Raw genomic sequence first — 22,702 nt, 5'->3', positions numbered from 1 at the left:
CAGTATGCAACGCTTCTTCCAGTCACCACCATCCATCTCCAGAACTTTGTCATCTTTCCACACTGAGACTCTGTCCCCATGAAACTCACTCCCCCTCCCCCAGCCCCCGGCACCCCCCCATCCTACTTCCTGTCTCTATGGCCTTGACTGCGTTAGGGACCTCGGATGAGTAGGATCACACAGTGTTTGTCTTTTTGTGTCTGGCTTATTTCACGGAGCGTGATGTCCTCAAGGCTCATCTGTGCTGCTGCCTGTGAGAATTTCCTTTCTTTTGAAAGCGGAGTCATGTTCCACTGTAGTACGTGCCATGTAGTGTTTGTCCATCATCCGTCCATGGACATTCGTGTCGTCTCTTCCTTTTGCGATCGTGAATCGTGCTGCTATGGACGTGGGTGTACAAGTATCTGCTTGAGTCTCTGCCTTCAGTCTTTGGGGTGCAACCCCAGGGACCTCATAGCCTCTGAACTACTCATCTGTGAGCTGTCAGCCCTGGTCACTAGAATGCAAGCCAGGGCAGGGACAGCTTCTATTGAGTTCCATCTCGAGTCTGTTTAGTTCACTGCCATGTCCCTAATTCCTGGAAGGTGCCAGCTGGATGCATGCTGGTGGGGGTGGGGTGGGGTTAATGGAAGTCACCGTTAGCGACACAGCAGGGAGACGTGGGTCCCGCCAGCCCCCTGCAGGTTCATGAGCTCGCCTCTAATCCCCTCTCTCACCACTGTTCTCATTCCCGTGCCTACCGGCCTCAGCCCGCTGGTTATTTCCACCACCTGAGCCATCCGTCCTCCTTTGATTAAGTCTCATTTTGCCGTGAAAAGAAAGGGAGATGACAGCTGACTGGTGGGGGAAGGTCATTCTTCCCGGAAAGGAAATTGGATGGCGGAGTTTCCATCATCTGCGGCCCGGCCCCTGCTCCCGGCAGACCTGCTTCCCTGCCCGTGCCCGTCCGGCCCTGCCATGGGCAGCAAAGCCAGTGTCTGCACCGCAGACAAAACAGCCCACACCCGGCCTCTCCCGGCTCTCGTTCGACAGGCAGCGCTCGACGAATCGATGCAAGCCAAACGATGACCAGTTGTGGCCAGCAGCCCTTGAACGTGCTCGCCGTCCTCTCGTTGCTGATTTCCGCAGGTAGAGCCTCCGCGATGCTTGGCGGGAGGCGGGAGGGGGAGGTGGTCCCTTCCTGGTGTCAGGGCTATAGCTCAGCCGGGCTTCTGGGTGCTGAGGGGCTGCCTGCCCTAGTAGCATCAGCCTCGTGAGGGGCTCATGTTTGGTGAGAACCTACTGTGTGCTGTGCCCCACGTGCCTGCCTCGGGGAGCTCAGCTGGAAGATTCTCGCGGACACTGTGGGGTTAACGGTGGCTGCCGGTAAGTCCTGGGAGAAGCCCTTATGTGCAGTGAATTCTCCCTGACCCCAGCAAGTCAAAGTCAGGCGGTGTCGTAGTCATCCCATTGTCCAGAGGAGGAAACTGAGGCTTGGAGAGGGAACTGACAGCCAGAGGCAACACAGCTAGTGTAGGGGCTGGATTCCAACCCAGACAGAGTGGTGCTGGGGCCCCGTCTCCCAGCAGCCGACCAGTCCCCTAGGCGGGCCCCCTGATCCCAGCAGGGGGGCTTTCACGCTCCTGTTCGCAAAGATGAACATGAACCAAGTCCTTCGGCTGCTCCAAAGCGAAGCTGGCTGACTGGAGAAGTGCACCCTGCCTCCTGCCAGCAGGACTGGCCCCGCGAGAGCCCTGGTCTCAGCGAGGTGCCTGCTCTCGCTGTGTCTCTCCCTCTCTTATCTCTGTGTCTCTGTCCCTGTCTCTGTCTCTCTCGTGCGTGTGCACCTATGCCCTCGTGCCCTCCTGCTCTGGCGGGGCTGTGGACACCGGCCTGCACCTTTGGGCCCCTTCTGCCCCTTTGCTGGGGGTCGTGGTTCAGGAGGACGCCATGAAGGACCCTGGGGTGGCAGAGAAAAAGCCAGGCCAAGGCCATGGGTCTGGGGGTCCCTGTGCACAGAACTCCTTCCCCGCTGCTTTCTCATGCAGTAGGTCATCTTGTCCCCTGGGAGAGAGGAGCTCCCCACCCATTTACAAATGAGGAACCTGAGGGTCAGACCAGGAAAGAGACCTGCCTGAGGTCACATGATCAGCGGACACTGTCACCTGGCTGTTAAATGATGGCCACGCAGACCCTGAGCCTCGCAGGTGTGTGTGTGTGTGTGTGTGGAGGGGGTGATCGGGGTCCTATCTTGGACGCCAAGACCCCGGGACCCAAGAGTGGCTCTCCCCCCGGTGTTCCCTCTCCACGTGGGCCGGTTTTCCTGGTGACTCAGGACACGCTGGCCTCCTAACGACCATCCCCCTGCCCTCGGGCCCCAGGCACAGCCCCAGAGCCACGGTGCACCCGTGCCTGGAGGCCGGAAGTGCTGTCCTTTATCGTCCACTCTTTCGCTCACACCCTCCCTGCTCCAAGCGGGCCCTGCGCTTCGCTGTTCACAAATGCTTCTCGGAGCCCCCAGCCCCGGGAGCCCACTGGTCTTCCATCCTTGAGGGCAACGAGGCACAGAGAGGCTGTGATGGCCCAGGTGATCCTGTGCGCTCCAGGATTCAGACCAGCTGTCCTGGCTCCGGGCCAGGACTCCTCGGGCTCTGGCACATTCTTCCTCAGGAAGCAGCAGTGGCCTCGTCTTCGCACATGGTCAAAGCAGATGGTACCGGCTGTCCAGGGGTGGCCGGGGTGAGCCACTGGGGACTTCTCCTCATCCCTTCCCTGGCTGGGCCTCCCTCCCACTTCCATCTCTGCGCATCTGGCTCCTCTGAAGCCCAGCTCAAAGGCTCCCCCCACCACTCTGCTCCTTCCCTCCCTGGGTCCTGTGGCCTCAGGGCCCCAGCTTGTCTTCTTGACCAGCCACTGGGTGTTGCTGACACATCGAGCCTCCTGCAAGCGAGTGTGAGCTGACCCCCCCCCCCCCAATCAGGGCTTTCTCATCAATCTGGACGGGGGCTGGTCAGTGGCTGGAATTCACTTCCTGCCTCTGCCTCTCACCTTTAGCCTCTGGTACGTTGTGCCTCCAGGCCAGTGGGTCCCAAACCAAGTCTATTGGCATCCCCTGCAGGGCTTTCTAAGACTCAGGCTGCGCCCCCCACCCCCAGAGTTTCTGATTCAGAACGTCTGCTGTGAGGGATGCAGACGCAGCAGGTCAGGGACCACACTTTGAGCCTGGTGCTCTCAACCTTAGTTTTCTCCTCTGTACAATGGGAATACATGAGATCAAATGAGACGGTGCATCCCCCTGGGGCTTCCTTAGTGACCACGGCATCCACATGAGGGTCTTCTGTTTCCCAGGGTCGAGGCTGAGAGCTCCCCTGACTCCTGAAAGGCTGAGACCCTTTTCCCGCAGTGATCCTACCCGTCCCCACGAGAGGGTGCTGTACTTTGGGGAAGGGGCCCAGGATTTCACGAAGCCACCCAAGCCAGCCTCGGCGCTCCAGCACATGAGGCCCACCCGCCCACCGGCCAGCGCAGCCCAGCTGCGATCCCCTCGGCAGCCCCTGGCGCTGGGAGCTGTGTGGGCTGGAGTCTAATAACCTCTCAGCAGAGACAGAGCTCTCAATTAACTGAGGCGCTTCTGCAGAACTAGAGCCTTGGTGGTTGGAGAAATGCATTCAGCCTTGGAAGCCCCTTTTGAGCGATACAAATTAGATACAGCGGTCCCTTTCATGAAGACACTAATTAAGCTAGAGACAGCGGGCTCCAAGTTGCTTTCCATTGTTATGTTTGTTCAGGCTTTCACTCGTCTTTATCATCAGCAGGACAACTAGTAAATACTGTCCTGGGTTTTCAGCGTCATCAGTGGCTGAATAGGGGCCTCTGGCCTTGAGCCAGGAGAATGAGGGTCCAAGGCCAGGGCAGCTTTGTCGCCATGAGCTGGGGCCACCAAGGTGGGCCCTTGGGGACCTCCGGGTATAGGGCATCAGTTTAGTAGAAACCGAGATACGAGGGGACACCGCTTTCTCTACAAGTGGGACCTGGTTCTTGCACCCATGCCACTCACCACCCAGGCCAGCCTGGACTTGTTGGTGAGTCCACCATCAGTCCGCACAGTGATGGAGGAGTGCAGAGGCTCCTGGACCTTGGATCCAGGCAGGCCTGGGTTGGATTCCTGCTCCACCACCTCTAACCGGCTCAGGTAGGTCACTGTACACCTCTGAGCCTCGGGTTCCTCCCTCTGTAAAGTGGGATCCCAGACCTGCCTGCTGGGATGGCCAAGTGGATTAAATCTGCTAGAGCCTGCAAAGCACATAGTAAGTGCTCAGTTAGTGTTGCTTCCTAATTGAGTGCCAGCTGTGTGCAGAGCCCCTGGAGGGGATCCACGTGAGGCCTAAGATCAGCCCTGCCTGCAAGAAACTCCCAGTCTGAGCAGCAGAGTAGAAGCAGGATGGTAGCCGAGGGGGGCCTGGGAGGTGACAGGAGCCAGAGCAGTCCTCCTGGCAGAGGGGAGGCTCACACTGGACCACAAAGCCTTCCTGGCAAAGGAAGAGGTGGGCGCAACCCTAGAATAGGCCAACCGGGCTCTGCCCGTGGTCCTCATGGACTGGTGGGGGTCTCGGGCCAGCTGGGCCTGAGGAGGGGCCCCACCAAGCCTGGTGACTGTCTTTTCCAGTCTTGTCCGCACACTTCCGTGTCTGTGAGCCATACACGGACCACAAAGGCCGCTATCACTTTGGCTTCCACTGCCCCCGGCTCTCGGACAACAAAACCTTCATCCTCTGCTGTCACCATAACAACACGGTTTTCAAATACTGCTGCAATGAGACAGAGTTCCAGGCGGTGATGCAGGCAAACCTCACGACCGGCTCCGAGGGCTACATGCACAAGTAAGTACTGCGCTGGGGCCACAGCCCCACTGCCTTGGGCCCCAGTCAAGTCCGGGTGCTGCCAAAACACCCCAGCCTCCAGGCCAGCTGTTGGGCAACCAGTGCAAGGATGCGTGGACCTGGAAGGAGTGTGGGAAAGTCTTCAGGTGACAGGTTTTCTGACCTGTTCTGCCCTCTGGACTTTAGCCTTCTTATCTGAGAAATGGGCATGTGATACCTGCCTCTCAGGGTTGCTGTGGTAGTTAAATGAGGTCAAGGATGTGGAAGACTTTCAGGCATGAAAGGTGCTTGGACCTGGAATCCACGGGGCCTGAGTTCCTTTTTCATTCATTATTTGTTCAACACATATTTGTTGACATTCCTGACCCAGAGATTAATCCCATGCAGCCCCTTTTCCTAAGGTGATTAAAACACATGAGACCAGGGCCCTGATGGAGGGGATATGAGTGTAAAGAAGGAGGAGGAGTTTGCTGGTAGAAAAGCAGTGAGAATATGCTAAGTAAAGGCACATAGGATCGAAATAGCATCCACTGATTTCTCTTACTATGAGTGACACTGAGCATATTTCACATGCTTGAGAGTCACTTGTATTTCTTTTACTGTGAGCTAACTGTTTATGTCCTCTGCCATTTCCTGTTGAATTTTTGGCCTTTTTCTTATTTATTCACAGGAACTCTTTACATATGAAGGAAATAGGATGCATTGTAAATATTTTCTCAGTGTGTCTTTGAATTTGTGATGCTTTTTTCCTCATGCTTAATTTTTAATTGTTATGTAATCAAATTGTACCCATTTTTTTTCTTTTATGTCTGGTGGGGTTTGTATCATACAGAGGAAGTCTTTCACTACTCTGAAATTGTTAAAAATCCCCTCGTGTTGTCTTTTACGTCTTTTATGTTTTAATTTTTTGCCTTCAAATCTTTGATCTGTGAGGAATTTATTTGGATGTAAGATTTTTTTAAAATTTGGATGTAAGTAATTTTTTTGGATGTAAAGTAGGAATCCACATTTATTTTTTTCCCACATGGGTAGACAGTTATCCTAACAGCAATCATTGAATTGTCCATCTTTTCCTCACTGATGCGAAATGCAAACTTATTGTATACTATAGTATACTAAATTTGAGTATCTGGGTAGATTGTGATGGCTTTCATTGGTCTATTTATACATTTGCTAGTACCTCATTGTGTTAACTACTGTTGCTTTTGATGTGTTTTAATGTCTTCTTAGTCTATTCCCCCAGGTCTTTTGTCATACGAACTTTAGAATTGGCTTTTGTAGTCTCCCTGCCCAAAAAAAAAAAAAAAAAAAAAAATCTAGTTAGTACTTTTTACTGAGATTGTGTTAAATTCATAGATTAATTCAAGGACAATGGACTTTTCATGACGTTGAATATTCCTATCCAAGAATACAATGTGTCTCTCCATTTGTTCACATTTTCTTTTATAATGTTTTGGAGTTTTCTTCATATAGATATTGCACGTATCTTTTGTGTTTGTTCATATTTATTTCTTTTCAAGCTGCTATTTTATAATGGGGTTTTTCTTCTACTATATCTTCTAACCCAGGGGTCCCCAACCCCCAGGCCGCGGATCAGTACCGGTCCACAGCCTGTTAGGAACGGGGCCGCACAGCAGGAGGTGAGCGGCGGGTGAGCGAGCAAAGCTTCATCTGCCGCTCCCCATTGCTTCCCATCGCTCACATTACCGCCTGAACTATCCCCCCACCCGGTCCCTGGAAAAATTGTCTTCCACGAAACCGGTCCCTGGTGCCAAAAAGTCGGACACCACTGTTCTAACCAACTGTTGTTTAAATGATAAAACCTAATGATTTCTAAATATGTATTTTTTTACTCAGCCACCTTACTGAAATTTCTTATCTTTGTAATACTTTTTTCAGCTGATTCTCTTAGGTGTCCGATGATGCCATTTGCAAACAATGATAATCTCATCTCTTTCTTTCCAATTTTTGTGCCTCACTTCTTTTTCTTGTCCAATCGTGTTGGCTAGTACCTCTAAAACCATCTTTAAAATTGTCAGGCAATCTTGTCTTCTTCCTGACTTTAATGGGGATGCTTCAGATATTTTCCCGGTAAGCCTGAAGTTGACTCTTGGGGTAGATGTATTTTTTTCATGGTAAGGAAAAATCCACTTGGAAGGAGTGTTTGTTGAGTGACTGTTGAAGAGATTAGTGGCACCGCTGGGAGTGGTGGGGTGGGGGTCTGAGCCTCCATCTCTCTGTCTGATATTGGGGCTTGGATGTTTTGCCACCATGCCATGCTCACTGGGGGGAAGTTGCCTCTTCCCTTTGATCAGGCAGGAGATGCAAATCCCTTGACTATCTTCTGAATCTCTCCTCCTCCCACCAAGGCCAGCTCCCCAGCCTTCCTTCCTCAAATGCACGGGTGCTTCCCCTGAATATCTTGCCATCTGCTCAGACCTCAGAATAATTCTGTGTGAAGTAGTTCAGCAAGTCTTTTCTGTCACGAGGACTGGAATCAAGCCTGGAACTTGACCCAAGCCTTTTATAAGACCAAAGACTAATTCCCTGAGGGAGGAGGGCGGTGCCAGGACTGGGGTTAGGACCCTGAAGTGTTGTCATTGCCAGCTGAAAGCCAGACAGAAGACAGAGGCTTGGCATGACGGCCAGACTTTTCCGAGGCTCTGGCGATGGTGTCTGGGATCCTCATTTCGAAGCCCACAGGTTTCTGTGATCTGCACACTTACACGGGATTCACACGGAATTCTCCAGCGTTTAGGCACAGTGGGTCCCGGCTGCAGATAATGAAGAGTTGGACCACAGAACAGAGCCCTTCCCCGGGGAGGCATGGACGCATTGAGGAAGTTTAGCTTGGCTCTTCCCCTGGCACCTCGGCAAGCATTTATGGAGCTAGCGGCACGGGGCCAGCTCTGTGCTCAACCCTCTGAAGCCACTTAGCAGCCCACCCTTGGCCCCCTTTCCACACAGGAAGGTGAGGCGTGGAGAGGTTGACAACTTGCCTGACTGAGGCAGCCAGTCGGGGTGGAGCTGAGAGCCAGCCTGGGTCCAGAGCTGCTTTGATAAATCCGGGACGTCCACTGATGGAGGGCCTAGAGCCGGGACCCCCCCTGCGGCCCGGTGGACACCTGGAGCCTGATCCTCCTTTCTGGGGGCTGCTCTGTGCACTGTGAGACCCTGGCCGCCATCCACTAGACGCTGATCGTGCCCCCTCCCCACTGACTGGCTGTGACAACCAACCGTGTCTCCTGACGCTGCCAAGCGTGGGGCGCGGGACTCTCCGGGTTGAGAGCACTGCTCTGGAGGGATCCCTCCTGATTATTCTCCACCGAGCTTCCTGCCATCGCCCTTCCCGCAGACGTGGACGGAGGCCCAGAAGAGCTGGGCTGGGCTCCCCTCCCAGGCTGTTCTGCTCTCCTGGGCTTCACGAGGGAGGCGTGGTTCTTGGTGTCCCGTATCCGAAAGCGTTGAAGAGGGTGGGAGCCGCACAGCCCAGAGGAACGAGCGTTTCCAGACACAGTTCCCTGCAGCCTGAGTGTGAAACGCCAGGGGAACCCTGGGGCAAGGCGGCGGGGGCTGGCGGGGTGGGGTGGGGCCTCGTGGACCGGGGGCCGAGGGGGAGGGGCTTGGGCTTCCTCTTGAGGGTGGTGAGGGGTCCCGAGAGCTTTAAGCTGGGCTTGTGCTCACGGACGGTGCCTGGTACAAGGACCTAGGACACTGCAGAAGTCATGAGGATGACTTGGCCAAGACCGGGGCCCTGCGGAGAGGAGAGGCTGGGGTCACCCAGGAGACAGCCAATCCAGAGCTCAGATAAGAAGCCCTGGAGGCCCCCGTTTAGCTGCCTGAGCTGGGGCATCTTGGGGAGAAGGCCTGAGCCCAGGGAGTGGGGCCAGGGCCTTGCGTCCGGCCAGAGCTTGCAGCAGAGAGGGGACAACTGGAGGATGGGCCACTGGGTGTGGGAGGATAGGTTAGTGAATGGGTTGGGACAGGCCTGCCTGGCCAAGAGGTCCTGAGTGCTCCAGGTGTGTGAGGAGAGCCAGGTAAAGTCCACCTCTGGGACCGTCCTGCCCTTTGGAGCTCTGACCCTTCTGGGCAGGATGCCTTTGTTGTCTCATTAGTCCTCACAGCTACTCTGAGAGGAAGGAAGAAGGGGCTGGGCCCAGGCAGGTGAAGTCACCTGTTCCACCCAGTCAAGGCCAAGGGACACCAGGGCCCTTGTTCCGGCCAGTGGGCTCTGCCACTCCCAGGTGCATCTGGAAAGCCAGGACTTGTCTGATGCTGGGGAGTGTGCCAGACCTCAGCCGAGAGGCCAGGTGTTCCAATATCCCAGGAGGTTAGCGCCCACTGGCAGCCCCTCTAGATGGACCAGCGCAGCTGTGACCCCCGTTGGGGCTTTGCAAAGATGCATGGGGCCTGTCAACAGCAAGGCTGCCTGACATTCGCCTGCCCCGCCAGTGAATCAGCTGGGAGGCGGGGCTGGTGGCAGGGAAGAGGAGAGCGCTCCTGATGACTTGTTTATTTGTGTCTCCGGAGGAACAGAATGGTCTGTTTTGGCTCTAGCTGCCTGGCAGAAAGGCGGACAGAGCTAGGGAAGCAACCTCGCCAACCCTGCCGCCACAGTGAGATGCCACTTCTAGCCACTTGGGCAGAGTCCCTGGTGTTCAGGAGTGTACTGCACGCCCTCCCATGCCAGCTTCCGGCTGGGACGCCAGCAGCAGTGACCACCCAGGGCCCTGAGCAAGCGGTGGCAGCCTCTATCCAGGGCACAGGGTGGCACGGGGTATATGGGCTCAGCGGTCAGCTCTCTCTGGGGTCAGCGGTCAGCTCTCTCTGGGGGCAGAGGTGGTATGGACTAGAGGCTGGTGCAGTGCGTGGGTGTTCTCCACCAGGCAGATGGGCTGCCAGGGGTGGGAACCTGGGGCAGGAATGCTCAGAAGACGGAAGGGTCTTCAAGGCCTCAAAGTGGGAAGTGATGGGTTGTCATTCTTCCCTCGGCTGCACTGAAACCTCTTTCCTCCAGTAGCTTTCCTTTCCCAGCACCCAGAGGTGCTCCAGCCACACCGAGAGCTGACATGTGGCGGTGGGCCAGGCCTGAGGACCTGAGAATCCCAGCACCCAGGGTCTCCTCTACCTGGGCCCTGTCCTGCAGGCTTACATCACCGTCAGACATGCTTCAAGCTCGGAATCCAGCTCCTGAGTTGGGTCGGAAGTTCCTGGATGTTCTTGTCAGTTCTCAGCCCTATCAAGCCCCTTTAGGCGTAAAACATACCGACACACTGTCAGCCTCGTGACGCTCCAGAGGTTCTAGAATCCGCGAGGCTTCCTAGTCTGAATACACCCCTCCAAGCCAGGAAAAGGGACGTATATGAACGTTTGCGAGCCTTTAGTGAAAGGCAAGGGGCCTTACTTGCCCTGACTCCTTTAATCCGAGTAGAGGTATTTATGAAGAAGGTCCCGCTGGCCTCACTGCACCAGGACTGAGGCTCAGAGAAGGTGAGAGCTTTCCTGTAGTCACACAGCACACAAGTGGCCCAGCAGGGTTTGGGACCGGTGTGTGGGTCATCTGGGCTCAGTTAAGGAGCAGCCCCAGAGTCCCTGGGAGTCGAGACACAAAGGCTTATATTTGTTTGTTTGTTTGTTTTGCGGTATGCGGGCCTCTCACTGTTGTGGCCTCTCCCGTTGCGGAGCACAGGCTCCGGACGCGCAGGCTCAGCGGCCACGGCTCACGGGCCCAGCCGCTCCGTGGCATGTGGGATCTTCCCGGACCGGGGCACGAACCCGCGTCCCCTGCATCGGCAGGCGGACTCTCAACCACTGCGCCACCAGGGAAGCCCCAAAGGCTTATTTTTGACTCACACTCCATGTCTTTCTTGGGTCACCTGGGGCTCTGGGCAGGGAGCGTTCTGTGACCGGAGCTGATCAAGCAGTCCTCATCCAGAGCAGGATGTCTCCATGGCAGCGGGAAAAGAGCAATGGTGAAATTACAAGGTAACTCCTAAGCTTCCACCCAGAATCAGCCTGATACTTCTGCTGACGCTTTTTTTGGCCAAAGCACATCACTTGGCCAAGGCTGTTACCAGCAGGGCCGGGCCCTGTAAGCAGGCCTGCAGGGAGAACAGTGAATATTTTGGTATTACTGGACGCTACTTCATTAGCCCCAAGCCCATGCTCCTCCACGGCACTGGACAACCTCAATCCGGCTGTGTGACCTTGGGCAAGTCACTTTGCCTCTCTGGGCCTAGATCTATTGAGCATTCCCTCTGTGCCTTAATCACAGGAGCCAGCACTCACTGGGTCCTTTCTCCTTCAGGCCCGTGTTATCTCATTAAGCCTCACAATTGCACCGCCAAGTAGGGCATATTGTTATCCCCATTTTACAGATGAGGAAAGTAAAGCTCGTTTTCCCCAGATCACGGAGAAAGAATTTTGCCGAGCTGGGATTTGAATCCACACAGGCCTAATCTCCTGGGCCCAGAATTCAGTCACCAGTCACACTGACTGACAGGCCCCCCTGTGAGCGGGTTCAGTTATTTTAGGTGAAGTCGGCTGAGGGGCCATGAACCATCTCCCAGCCAGCCTGGGGCCAGCTGTGAGCTCTGCAGCTGATGCTCCTTTCTGACAGCATGGCCTCAGGAACTCTGTCCTCCGTCCTCAACTGGGACTGCCCACGGGTGGCGATGGGACCTCCATCTGGCCTCCGCCGGCTGACATACCTGCTCCTGTCCCCGGGAGGTATTCAGTGACATTCCTCTGTCAGAGAAGGTTTTGTTTACTGCTTGGGAAGCAGCAAAAGAATCTGAATCATTAAATCTTCCAAAAGATACTGAAAAATTGCTATCTGTGGCTTTGGCTGGCTTCACATCTTGTCCCATAAAACAGCCTCTATTTTCTCTCCTGCCCTTTATAAAACACCCACACACACACTCAACAAAGACCCCTGCATCTGGATGAAATTAATTTCCAGATCACATTTTTAAATTAGATTAAAAAGACCAGAATGCTTCCAGCCAGGCAACCATGGAGAGGGCAGGCCCTGGAAGGCAGGGAACTGCCTGGAGACGGCGTCCATGGCCCAGGCTTCCCAGCCGGCTGCCGCCTCCAGGGTGGCCTCCCTTGCAAGGCAGAGGGAGTCAGCAAAGGTGGCACCTCCTGCAGGTGTGCCCCTCCCTTCCCTGAGCTGGGGGGGCGGGGTGTGGTGAGATCATGGCGGTGAGATCATGGGGGGTGCTACCACCCCCCAAACCCCATGCCAGTTAGAGCAAGCTGGCTGCGGAGGCCTGCAGGCTCAGCAGTGCCCATGCAGCCCGTGATGACGACACACTGAGATGCAGGATGCTGTTGCAGGGGAGGTTGGGGCCTGTCCGCAATTCCTGGTAGAGGATGAGCCAGGACAGGTGGGCCAAGCAGATGTGGGGAATTCCTGCCTGGACATCTATCTTAGACCTGACCTTGGGATTCCCCAAAACTCAGCATACTCCGAGGTCAGATAGACCTGCTTGTAAATCCCAGTGCGGCCACTCCCCAGCTGTGTAGCCTCTGGCCACTGACTTTGCCTCTCTGGGCCCCATTTCCTCACCTGTAAATGAGGGATACTGGCTCCTAACTCACAGTATTGTTGCAAAGATTCGGAAACACGAGCCACGGGCACGTTGTGATTGCTAGTATCGCTATTAACTACTAGAGAATATGCATAGAGAAGGTAAAGGCTAGTGAAGAAGTTATTCCTATCAAGGCTGCCACTGACACCAGCTCGCTATAAGCACTCAATATATATTAGCTTAAGGAACATTGAAAGCAGCCCCAGGCCGAGCATTGAACTCTGACCCTGGCCCCAAGGAGCTCTGATCTCGAGGTGCAGACAGTCCTACAAGACAGCAAAGACAACACAATGTGTTCTGGGAAGCCCGGTGGCTTTGGGAGCCCAGGAGAGGGATTGGACTTAACATAGGACATCAGGGAAGGCTTCCTGGAGGAGGTGATAGCTGCGCTCAGGCATGGGGGCGGGGCCAGCTGCCTGCACAGGAGGTAGGGAGCGAGTTCCAGTCAGGGGAGCAGCACAGGCAAAAGCCTGGAGGCGGCTTGTCTGCCCAGAAAACATGGGTGGCACCTGCCTTAGGCGGTATGGTGCAGCGGTTAGGAATGTGTACCGTGGAGCTGGATTGCTGGGTTCAAATCCTGGCTCTGCCACTTAATGGCTGTGAGCTCTTAGACAGCCTCTGAATTCCTCTGAGCCTCAGTTTCCATCTCGGGGATGGGGACGATAGCGGTAATGCTTCCTTCCACGTGTGTTTTGAGTGTCGTCGGATGAGCTAATATGTGTAAAGCACTTAGAGCAATGCCCACCGGCTGCTGCTTTGCTGGCTGTTATTATTTCTTAGTCCTGATGGTTTAGGCCCAGGCGTGTCCAGCTCCCACCCCCAGCTGGCGTCGTGGACTCCCTCTCTCAGTGTGGCAGCCCCTGCCTCTCCCGCCCCGCCGGCTCCCTCAGCGCCCGCGGCTGCCGCCATGGGAACCACCAAGGCAAAGCCTGACGCTTAGAGCAACTCTGTGGGGGCAACAGAGGAGGTTGGAGAGGTGGTGCTGGGGAAAGCAGGGACGCCAGGGGCCGAAGCCAGGCCCTCCTCCCCGTCCACGTGGACTCCTGCCTCGGCACGCCAGACAGGGCTGCTGGCCCCTGTTCCCTGGCAGGCATTCACACCTGGATATCTCCAGGTGAAGCTAGCTTCCCCTTGAAATGAGGCAGCTCAGGGGGCTGGGTCGGTGGGGGGAGCTGGCAGGCAGTCATTCACACCTTAGCATGAACAAGCCCCTGGGACGGCCGCGGGCCTCATGGAGGTGGTGGCTGGAGATGAAGCCGCAGAGGGATCCAAGGTGCCGTGATGCGGAATTGTTGGGTTACTCGTTCCTCAAGCGGATACTAAGTCCTAAGCACCTGCCAGTGTGCGCCTGCTCGCGGGACACACAGAACCTCCCCTCGAGGAGCCCCCAGCCGGTGTGGGGAAGGAGGGCGTTCCAGGCAGGGGGCACGTGTGGGCAAAAGTCAGCCTCCCCACCCAGCCTGGGCCCAGCCCTGGTAGGGGGCTGGAGGACCCAGAGGGGAGGGACGCCCATCTCACTGCAGTGGCCAAGGCTGAGCAGGTGAACCCAGCTGGGAAGATGCAGAGTCTGGAAACCGAGACCGGGAGGGGCTTCACATCATCTCCTCCAGACCCAGAGACACGCGGGCATCCTCCCAGGCCACACGGCAAAGTGAGGCCAAGGAGAAACCAGAGGCAGGGCCTCCTGGCTCCAGACCCGTGCGCCGCAGCTTCAGACAGCATCCAGAGGTACCTCTCGAGGGACCCCGGACACCCGGGAGCCTGTCTGCTGAGAGCCAGGGCGGGTCCCCCACAGGGGGCAGCGAGGCTGGACACTGGCTTTGCCTCGTCTTTGCCGCCTGCCAGCTCACACCCACCTGAACAGATGGCCGCAGCAGGGAGCCGGTGGAGGGGGCATTTGAGTGACTAATAAATCCGTCCCTTAAACAGCCGCAGTCCCGGGCGAGCCCCGTGTGGAGCTCCGCTGGCCCCCTGCAGTGGTGAGGCCAGGAAATGGCCCTCCCTGGGCACCCGGGAGAGACTCAGACCCTGGCCTGGGCGGGAGGATATACCCGGACCCTGCCAGCGTGGCCCCGGCTGGTGGGGGGAGGGTTTGAGGGGCACTCAGTTCAGAGGAAGGGCCCAGCAGTTTCCAAGAGGCAGTGGGAGTCAGGCTGGGGAGGAAGGAAGGCGGTGGGGGCACAGAAAGCGGTGGCTGGGCAGAAGGCGCAGTGTCCCAGTGAGCTCCTCAGGGGGCAGCCAGCTTCCCTTCACTAAGGGGCATTTGCAGCTCAAAACCAACCCCATCATCTTTGCTTCTGGAGGGCAGACTGGCCCTCAGCGTGGAAATGCTGGGTGAAGGAATTAAAGAACCGACGTCAGGGGGCCCTGAGACCCCCAGCCGTGCAGTCTGGGGGTGCCTGGTGGAGAGCGCTGTCGGGGAGCGGCCTGAGGGTGGGTGTGAAAGGCATGTGGCTGGTGGAGCAGATGCACCAGTGTCTGGTTCGTGGGGTGTGGGGAGGGCAGCTGAGCTGATGCCCTGACTCCTGGGCTTCCGAGGGAGGGAGCGTGATGGCGCAGGCTGGAAGGGAGCGGGCCCCAGGTGGGAGACGCCCTGGCTGAGTCCCACGCAGAACTTGGGGGTGTGAGGTGGCCCAGTGTAGATGCCAAGGGGCAGGAACTTGGGTCAGTTTGTCCTCAGACGCCAGACTTCCTGCATTTGCCCTGGGTCCAGAAAGATGGGGAGGGGAGGGGATGGTGAGGGATGAAAGAGAGTCTCCTAGATGGCGGGGGGTGGGGGGGTGGGGGGGTGGGGGTGGGGGTGGGGGGGTGGGGGGTGGGGGTGGGGGTGGGGGCGTAAGCCAAGGCCAGGAGGCGGGGCAAACGGGAGGTACCTGCGGGAGAGAGCTGGCAGGTCCGGGAGTAGCGCCCATGCTGGGGGGGCAGGAAGGTGAAAGTAAGGGCCACCACAACGCAAGAGCCCCAGATGCCCAGCGGAAATTTTCTTCCAGGGGGCCTAACAGGGTGAGGCCCCCTGGGCTCCCGGCCCAAGGACTTGGGGCCTTGGAGGAGATGCTCGAGGGACAGGCCGAGGGCAGTGGATTGCAGGCATCTGGGAGGGGCACACAGGTGGGGGAGAGGAAAGTAGGGAGTGGGCATGACAAGAGGGAGCTAAGATCCCCTGCCCCCCAGAGGGGTTCACCTCCTCTCGGAGACCCCGAAGTAGCCTCCGTGCCGCATTTTCTAATCAACCCCCCCGATTAACTCCAGCCTCGATGAGGCTGCTGTCCCGGCCTCTCTCAGCCTCTCTCTGTTTTCCCGCAGCAACTACACCGCCTTGTTGGGAGTGTGGATCTATGGCTTCTTCGTGTTGATGCTACTCGTCCTGGATCTTTTGTATTACTCGGCAATGAACTACGACGTTTGCAAGGTTTACCTGGCACGGTGGGGCATCCATGGACGGTGGATGAAACAGGACCCCAGGCGGTGGGGGAACCCTGCCCGGGCACCCCGGCCAGAACAGCCGGCCCTGCAGTCCCAGCCTCCCCCGGGTCCCCTGCCTCAAGCCCCCCAGGCCGTCCACACGCTGCAGAGAGACAGCCACAGCCCACCGCTGATGAGCTTCCAGGGTTCGTCTGCCTGGTGAGTGGCTGCGATCTCTTGTCTTTGACGAGCTTGGAAAATACCAGATCATTATTGCTGCTGTGTTTGGCTTGTCAATTACCGGATGATTTGCTTATATTATTTGCCAAGAAAGATGTGAAGTGGCTCGTGGTAACAACGCGTGCCTGGACAGAAAAGTCGAAATGAAGGGTTGAAACAGAGCTTAGAAACAAAGCTTGCAAGTTTATTTTGCTTAGATTCTGGCGTGAGAGCTGTTGCCACTGAGCGTGAAGTGGAGTTGTGAGTTTCCTAGCTGCCAAGGCAAAAAGGGAAATTGGATGGCTTCCCAAGTTTTCACAGTCTGGTCAAAGGAAGCAAGTCGATCTGTCGGGGGCTGAGGGAGAAGCTTTTCTTGGCATGAAATTTGAAAATAAGCATATTTATTACTGGACTCCATCGTGCATGTATGTTGAGTCGCAGAAAGGCATCTGAGGGCGATGCAGGCAGGCTGCTCAGCGATGGCTCAGGGGAAGGGAAGGAAGCCGGTCAGGGAGGTGGGATCTCGGCTGGCCTTATAGGGTGGCCATCGCAGCAGAGCCTGGTTACCCTGCCCTAGGGGCGAGTTCATGATTTCCTGGAAAGGGACAGACTGCCACTCTCATGTCTAGCCATCTCCAGTCTGGTGGGAGGCAGAGAATAACCTAACCTGGGCGTCCCTGGACGGTGCAGAGCTGGAGGGAGAGAGGAGGGGTCTGTGCATTTTGAAGCAGGAACCTACTGTGTGACTGGCCAGCGCCAAGAACAGGCATCAGCCCCTGGCAGGAGCCAGGCTGAGTGTAGATGCTCAAGTCCGGGGCTCGGGTGTGGGGTTCAGCTGCTCTGCAGGGGCTGAGCTGCAGCCATGGGCACACAGGGCACGGGGCACATCATCCCAGGACATCACAGTACTGAGCCCAGCCTGCAAGATCCAGTGCAGAAACCTACAACACGGTGACCCCTGCCAAGCCATGAGTTTTGCAGGCAACCCAACCCAGGTTCAAGTCCCAGCTCTGCCAGTTACCAGCTCTGCAACTTCGGGCAAGCTCCTTCACCCTCTTAACCTTCCAATCCTTGTGAAGCAGGGGAGAGTGAGAATCCACCCCCCACCCCCGCCACCCTGGGATTGTCTTGAGGATCAAACAAAATGCCTGGCACATAGTAGGTGCTCAGCTAACCATTGCTCCTTCCTTGCAGGAGATGCAACCAAGCTAGTTCATGATCGTTTAAGCAGCTAACAGATAGTGACCTTTTCAATAATGAATGACTTAAATAATTAATAAGATACACTTTGCCACAACGGTCATGCAGGAGGCAAAGACGCAGCCTTGCTCAGCTCGGCTGGACAAATGTGGACTGAGCCGGTCCTCTGGGCGGGGCCCCCGAGCAGGCTTCTGGTGGTGTGGAGGTGATGGGTGGAGGAGAGGCTGCTCTTCCCCTTGAGGAGGGGGGAGGGGACACACAAGCCCACCCAAAGCTACAGACCATGAAACAGCTGTGGGCTCTGCCCCAAAGGTGTGGTCTCCTGAGATGTGAGTCTCGCGCAGCAGACACACCTGGGGTGCTCGTCAAAATCAATTCCTGGGTCTCAGGCACAGCCTCCTAACCAGGAATCTCTGGGGGTGATGCCTGTAGGCGCTACCGTTTGAGAACCACTGGAAAACTTCATTACCAGGACCCAAGTGTTTTGAGAGCTGAGACTCTACCATGTAAACGAAGGTGCTCCCCAGCCCCTGCCCTGTTCCTGACAAGACGGTGATGTGAGCCAGCCCTTAGGGGCTGTTGCCGTCCTGCCTGCAGAACCCGGGGTGGTTTGCTTGCACGGAAAGGGACCGCGCTGGTCCATTTCTGAGTCGCTGCTTCTGGTCCTAACAGTTCTCAGTGTCCCTTGCTGTTAACCGTTGCCTGTCTCTGAGGTCTCCCCCTTTCCATATTGCACACGTCGTGCACCTCCTGCGTACCAGGCCCTGTGCTGTGCGATCCAGATGGGGTTTAAGGACGTCAGCTATGGAGGGGAAGGGGGCATGCAAGCTCGTTGGCATTGCACGTGAAGTCTGGGTTCATGGCATCTTCATGAGAGGCTGGGCTCCCAGCCCACGGGCTCTGCCCTCTGTACAGATGGTTTCATTTCTGAGCTCAGAGCCTCTTTGTGTCCTGGTTCTCATAGAGGCAGACTCAGAACGGGGTTTCCATCACCATATGAGTCTCCGTACAAGAACAAGCATCAGGAACGTGCCAGGACGCGATGGGGGTTAGGGGATCCCCAGGTGCCGCCCAGCTCCCATCCTGCCCTCCACGCTCTGTGTGACCTTGGGCCGGAGACTTCCTGCTTGGGCTTCCTTTTACCAGCCGAAGGGAGAGGGGATGGACTTTGAGACCAGAGCAGACCTTCACTCGCTGGGCCTCCTGGTGGGCGCCCATGGTTCCAGCAACATCTGCGGAGCACTTGCCGTGTTCCGGGCCCTGTTGGCACGCCTTCATTCTCACTACGACCCTGGGGGCCAAGTGCTGGAAGCACGGAGCTTTCTGGAGGAACCCAGCCAGTAGGGTCAGTACGTGATGGGGGTGGAGGGGGGTGAACAGCTGGCTCCAGCTCCTGCCCCGCTGCCCCTTGCTTCCAGCTCCGCCCTCTGTGGCGGCAGGAATCCCTCCCCTTCCCGAGTGTGTACCCGTCTTCCCTGACGTTGTTTGGTTTGGCTGAAGTTTCCCAAGCAGCCACTACCCCACCCTGGCTCTGTGCCGGGCGCTGGGGACACAGAAGCAAGCGGGGCAAGTGAAGACCTGGGTAACTGTCACAGGATGATGGGGTACAGGCTGGGGGGGCGCAGGCGGGATGAGGGGCACAGCCAGGCCGTGGGCCCCAGCAGTCTGAGGCTAAACAAGCCTTGCCTTGTGGACAGGAGCGGAGATGGGGCTTCTCAGGCAGGTAGAGGTCTGGGACCAGGTGCGGTGGTGGGTGTGGTCATGCGTGATGTCAAGCTGGGGGTGAGGGGAGGGTGGAGAGTCAGGACAGCAGGGTTGTAATCAGTGTTTCTCCCGGAACAAGAGTTATAGCGCCTGCGCTGCTTTACTACCAATTGTCACCTGGATCCCCCCCCGCCCCCCCACCCCCCCCACCCCCCCCACCCCCCCGCCGCACGTCGCTGAGATGCGTCTCCTTGAGCACGGATCCCCTCAGCCGCTCCCCAAGGGCCTCTCTCTCTCTCTCTCCCTCCCTCCCTCCCTCCCTCCTCTCTCTCTCTCTCCCTCCCTCCCTCCCTCCCTCCCTCCCTCCTCTCTCTCTCTCTCCCTCTCTCCCTCCCTCCCTCCTCTCTCTCTCTCTCTCTCTCTCTCTCTCTCTCTTGCCGTATTAGGTGGATGATCTCGGCTTCTCCACCTCCTGGAGGCTTCTCCATTCCTGGCCCAGGGCCCAGCTTCTTCCCTGGGGAGAAGGACCAGAGTTCTTCCTCTTGGAGGAGGGGCCGGGGAGGAAGCGGGCTGCAAATGCACACTCGGCACCTTGGTCCCTGGAGTCCCCATCCCGAGGTGCCTTCCTCTTCTGGGGTCTCCATATGCCTGTTTTGAGCCCTTACTTGGCGATGGGGAATTCTGGAGCCAAGATCCAGCCCAGAACGACTCCAGGGGAGACTGAGGCAGGAACTTATCATAGGCACCCCGGAGGGGAGACCCAAGGATGCTGCAGCTGCCCGGTCCGGTGGCTGGGAGCAGGTACTAGACCTGGACGCCTGGCAGTGGACTGGGCTGGCCTCGGCGCCCCCAGCTGAGCCCTGTGAGGGGCCAGGCACCTAGCAGGGCTCAGCGAACACTCAGAAACCCACGAAGGAGGCTGTGGGCGCTGCTCCCTGCACCCTCCTCCAGGCAGCCAGCATTGATCTACTCAGTGTCAGGTGCTCAGGGCACAGAGACACAGAAAGAAACAAGATGGGAGGACAGGAAGCGGACGGCAGTAGCCGTTGCTCAGTGCCGACCATGTGCCAGGCACCCACACCGGCTCCGTCAGCCAGGTGGGCACCGCTCAGCCATAAAGCCGTCGGCCTTCCTAAGGGGATGTTTCTAGCGCTATCATCACTGTCGATATTATCAGAAGCAGCACGTGTGCCTGGGCCGGGAGTCAGACGGCCCAGGTTCAAGGCCCACCTGTGCCACTCGGAGGCTCTGCGACCTTGGGCAGCCCGTTCCACCGGCCCCTGCCTCAGTTTCCCCATGTAAGCACCAGGGGTCATAATCATCCTGAGAATTAAACGGGCTGATCCTCGTGCAGGCCTGGCACCTGGTCCTCACGTGCCGGCGATTCTTGGGGTCATTTCACGTTTGGGTAAATAAAGGTGGTGGGGGTCCTGCCCTGCCAGGGTTGGGGGGGCGGGAACAGCATTCACCCCGTGCCCCACACAGGCCAGCCACATGCCGCCTGTTCTGTAGGGCTGTTGAGCCCCATTTTCAGATGTGGAACCTGGGGGGCTCGGAGGAGTTCATTGACTTGCCCAGGTCAGCCGGAGAAGGGGAGACTGATGCAGGGTCCCACCCCAGGGCCATGGCCTCTCTGCTGAGACTCGCAGAGCCTCTGGAGAGGCAGCCTCCTCCACGGGAGGGGGAAGGAACGTCTTCGTCAGAAGCTTCTCTGGTGACGCGCGGACTGAGGCAGCCCCCAAGCTGCCACTTCAAGAGCAGTATCGGAGGTCGCGCATCAGGGGCGCTGCATCTCAGAGCAGTGCCTGCCTCCGTGGTCCCTGCAGACCCACACTCCATCCATCCCCATCCCCGGAAACGCCATCTCCTTGCTGCCTGGCAGGACCAGGCCCAAACTGCATCACCACTCGGGATGGCATGGTGGTGCCCCTGCCTCGGAGCCCACAGTCACTGAGTTATGGACCCGGCCTGGATCCGGGGGTGGGGAGGTGCGGTCCGAGGGGATGAAGCACAGCCGCTTTCAGTTAATTTCACGGAGAAGCTGGCTTTCCCTTCGTTTAGAGCACAATGACCTCGGACTGCAAAGTTTTCTGCTAAAATCCCACGGACTCGGCCTCCCCTGCTGCCCGCACCTCCGTGGCTCATTGCCTCCCGGAAAGTGGTGACAAGGTGCCCTGCTTTTCTGCTCATGATGTCTCCCTTGCTCACTCGACACGCTCTGGTTTTCTCCCGAGCTTAGGGAACGTTTCACCTCGGCCCTCGTCGCACCCCTGCTGGCTCCCAGGCGGCAGGAGGGCAACTCCGGGCTGTGCTCCCCCTTCCTGCCGCCCTCCCCTGCCTCTCCCTCCACCTGACTTTCTTTTTGCCCCAGCTCCAGGTCTACCTCCTGGTGAATCACATCTCTATTATTGTGCTACGGTTCCCCCGGGCTGGAACCTATGCCCACTGCAGGCATCTTGTCTCTGGTGTTCAGGGCACATAGTAGGTGCTCAGCTAATGCTGTCTGATGGACACAGCAGCAACAGAGCTGGAGTCAGCCCTGACACATCACCCTAACCCTCAGGCTGCGTGCTTTATTGCTAGAGCCCCCCTAGGCGTGCAGTGGAGCTAAAGGAGAAAAGGGAGGTGGCCTGGGGTGCTGCAGGTACTACCCAGGATCCTCACTGCAGCTTCAGGGAGAGGGATCCCCGAGGCACGGTGTCATCCCAGCTGCCTCGACGCTTGTGTGCGTCATCGTCCCTGTTATGGGCCCAGGGGAGCAAGCAGGGGCTCCAGGTCGGACACATCTGGCTTTGAATCCCAGCTTGACTCCTCAAGACCTGTCTGAGCCTCGGTTTCCTCATCTGTAAAATGGGGACAATCACAGCCTCACCTCACAGGGGTCTCAGGACCAGAGGAGGTTCTGGCTGCCCTCTCAGGACCCCGTTGTCCCTGCCTCACTCCCTCTGGTTTGTCCCACCTCCCCACCCCCCGAGAGGGTCTCAGCTCCTAACCTGGCCCCCAAGGCCCTCCGCAGCCTCTCACTCTCTCTGAAGCCTCGGGCTGCTGCTCACCTCCCTCTAAGATGCATGCATGGGAGCAGGTCGAGCGCTGGGAACCGCGGTTACACTTACAGTTTAGACGCCCTCCCCCCCGCCAATCATTATTTCCCTTGGTCCTTGGAATTCCCACCCTGGGAACTGAGCTGCACAGCTCTACTATCCCCTTTTACAGATGAGCAAACACAGGCCCAGAGAGGCTAAGTGACTTGCCCACGGCCACACAGTAAGTCCATGGACTTAAGCCAGGGTCTCCCTAGTCCACAGTCTCTCGGAACTAAGTACGACACTGAGCCAACTGCCACAGCCCCTGCCAACCTCAGAGCCTCACACCCCACAGCAAGATAGGACTACAGGGGCTTCTATCTTCCCCACCAAGGAAAGCTGTGCAGTCTTCCCCTCCCACCTCATCCCTCATCCCTGCCTCACACCTTCCATTCAAGGCCTGGTTCCCCTCCAGCTCTTGCTGATTCACACCTCCCTGCTTTTGCACACAATTCTCTTCCCAGAATGCTCTTCTTCCGCATCTCCCTGAGGAACTCCTATTCATCCTTCAAAACCTTCCCTGAGGTCAGGGTCCCTGGTCAGGCCTAGAGGGCTTAGATGGGGTGGTGACTGGAGGAGAGACAGGAGGCTGCCCAGCCCCCAAGCCTTCCCAAGAGAAAATTCCTGACTGGACCTGGGA

The 22,702-nt window shown here is 57.3% G+C and overlaps 1 protein-coding gene across 3 annotated transcripts in view; it reads left to right on the top strand.

Annotated features, from left to right (window-relative positions):
* SHISAL1 (shisa like 1) overlaps positions 1–22,702 on the top strand; it is a gene marked incomplete at its 3' end in the record, with an annotated part of 72,581 nt that overhangs the window by 26,826 nt on the left and 23,053 nt on the right. For 2 of the 3 annotated variants that reach the window (XM_082666869.1, XM_082666868.1), the window contains exons 2-4: positions 1,033–1,128; positions 4,646–4,859; positions 15,758–16,079. In XM_082666869.1, coding sequence (XP_082522995.1) covers positions 1,065–1,128; positions 4,646–4,859; positions 15,758–16,079 — 600 coding nt within the window. In that variant the 5' untranslated portion in view covers positions 1,033–1,064. Of the gene's footprint in view, positions 1–1,032; positions 1,129–4,645; positions 4,860–15,757; positions 16,080–22,702 lie in introns of those variants that run through there. The other variant, XM_082666870.1, reaches the window with a different exon arrangement.

The sequence above is a fragment of the Grampus griseus genome (genome assembly GCF_964374135.1).
Source record: "Grampus griseus genome assembly, chromosome: 11".
In the NCBI taxonomy this organism is placed as follows: domain Eukaryota; kingdom Metazoa; phylum Chordata; class Mammalia; order Artiodactyla; family Delphinidae; genus Grampus; species Grampus griseus.
This window is presented reverse-complemented; position numbering and strand designations above follow the sequence as displayed.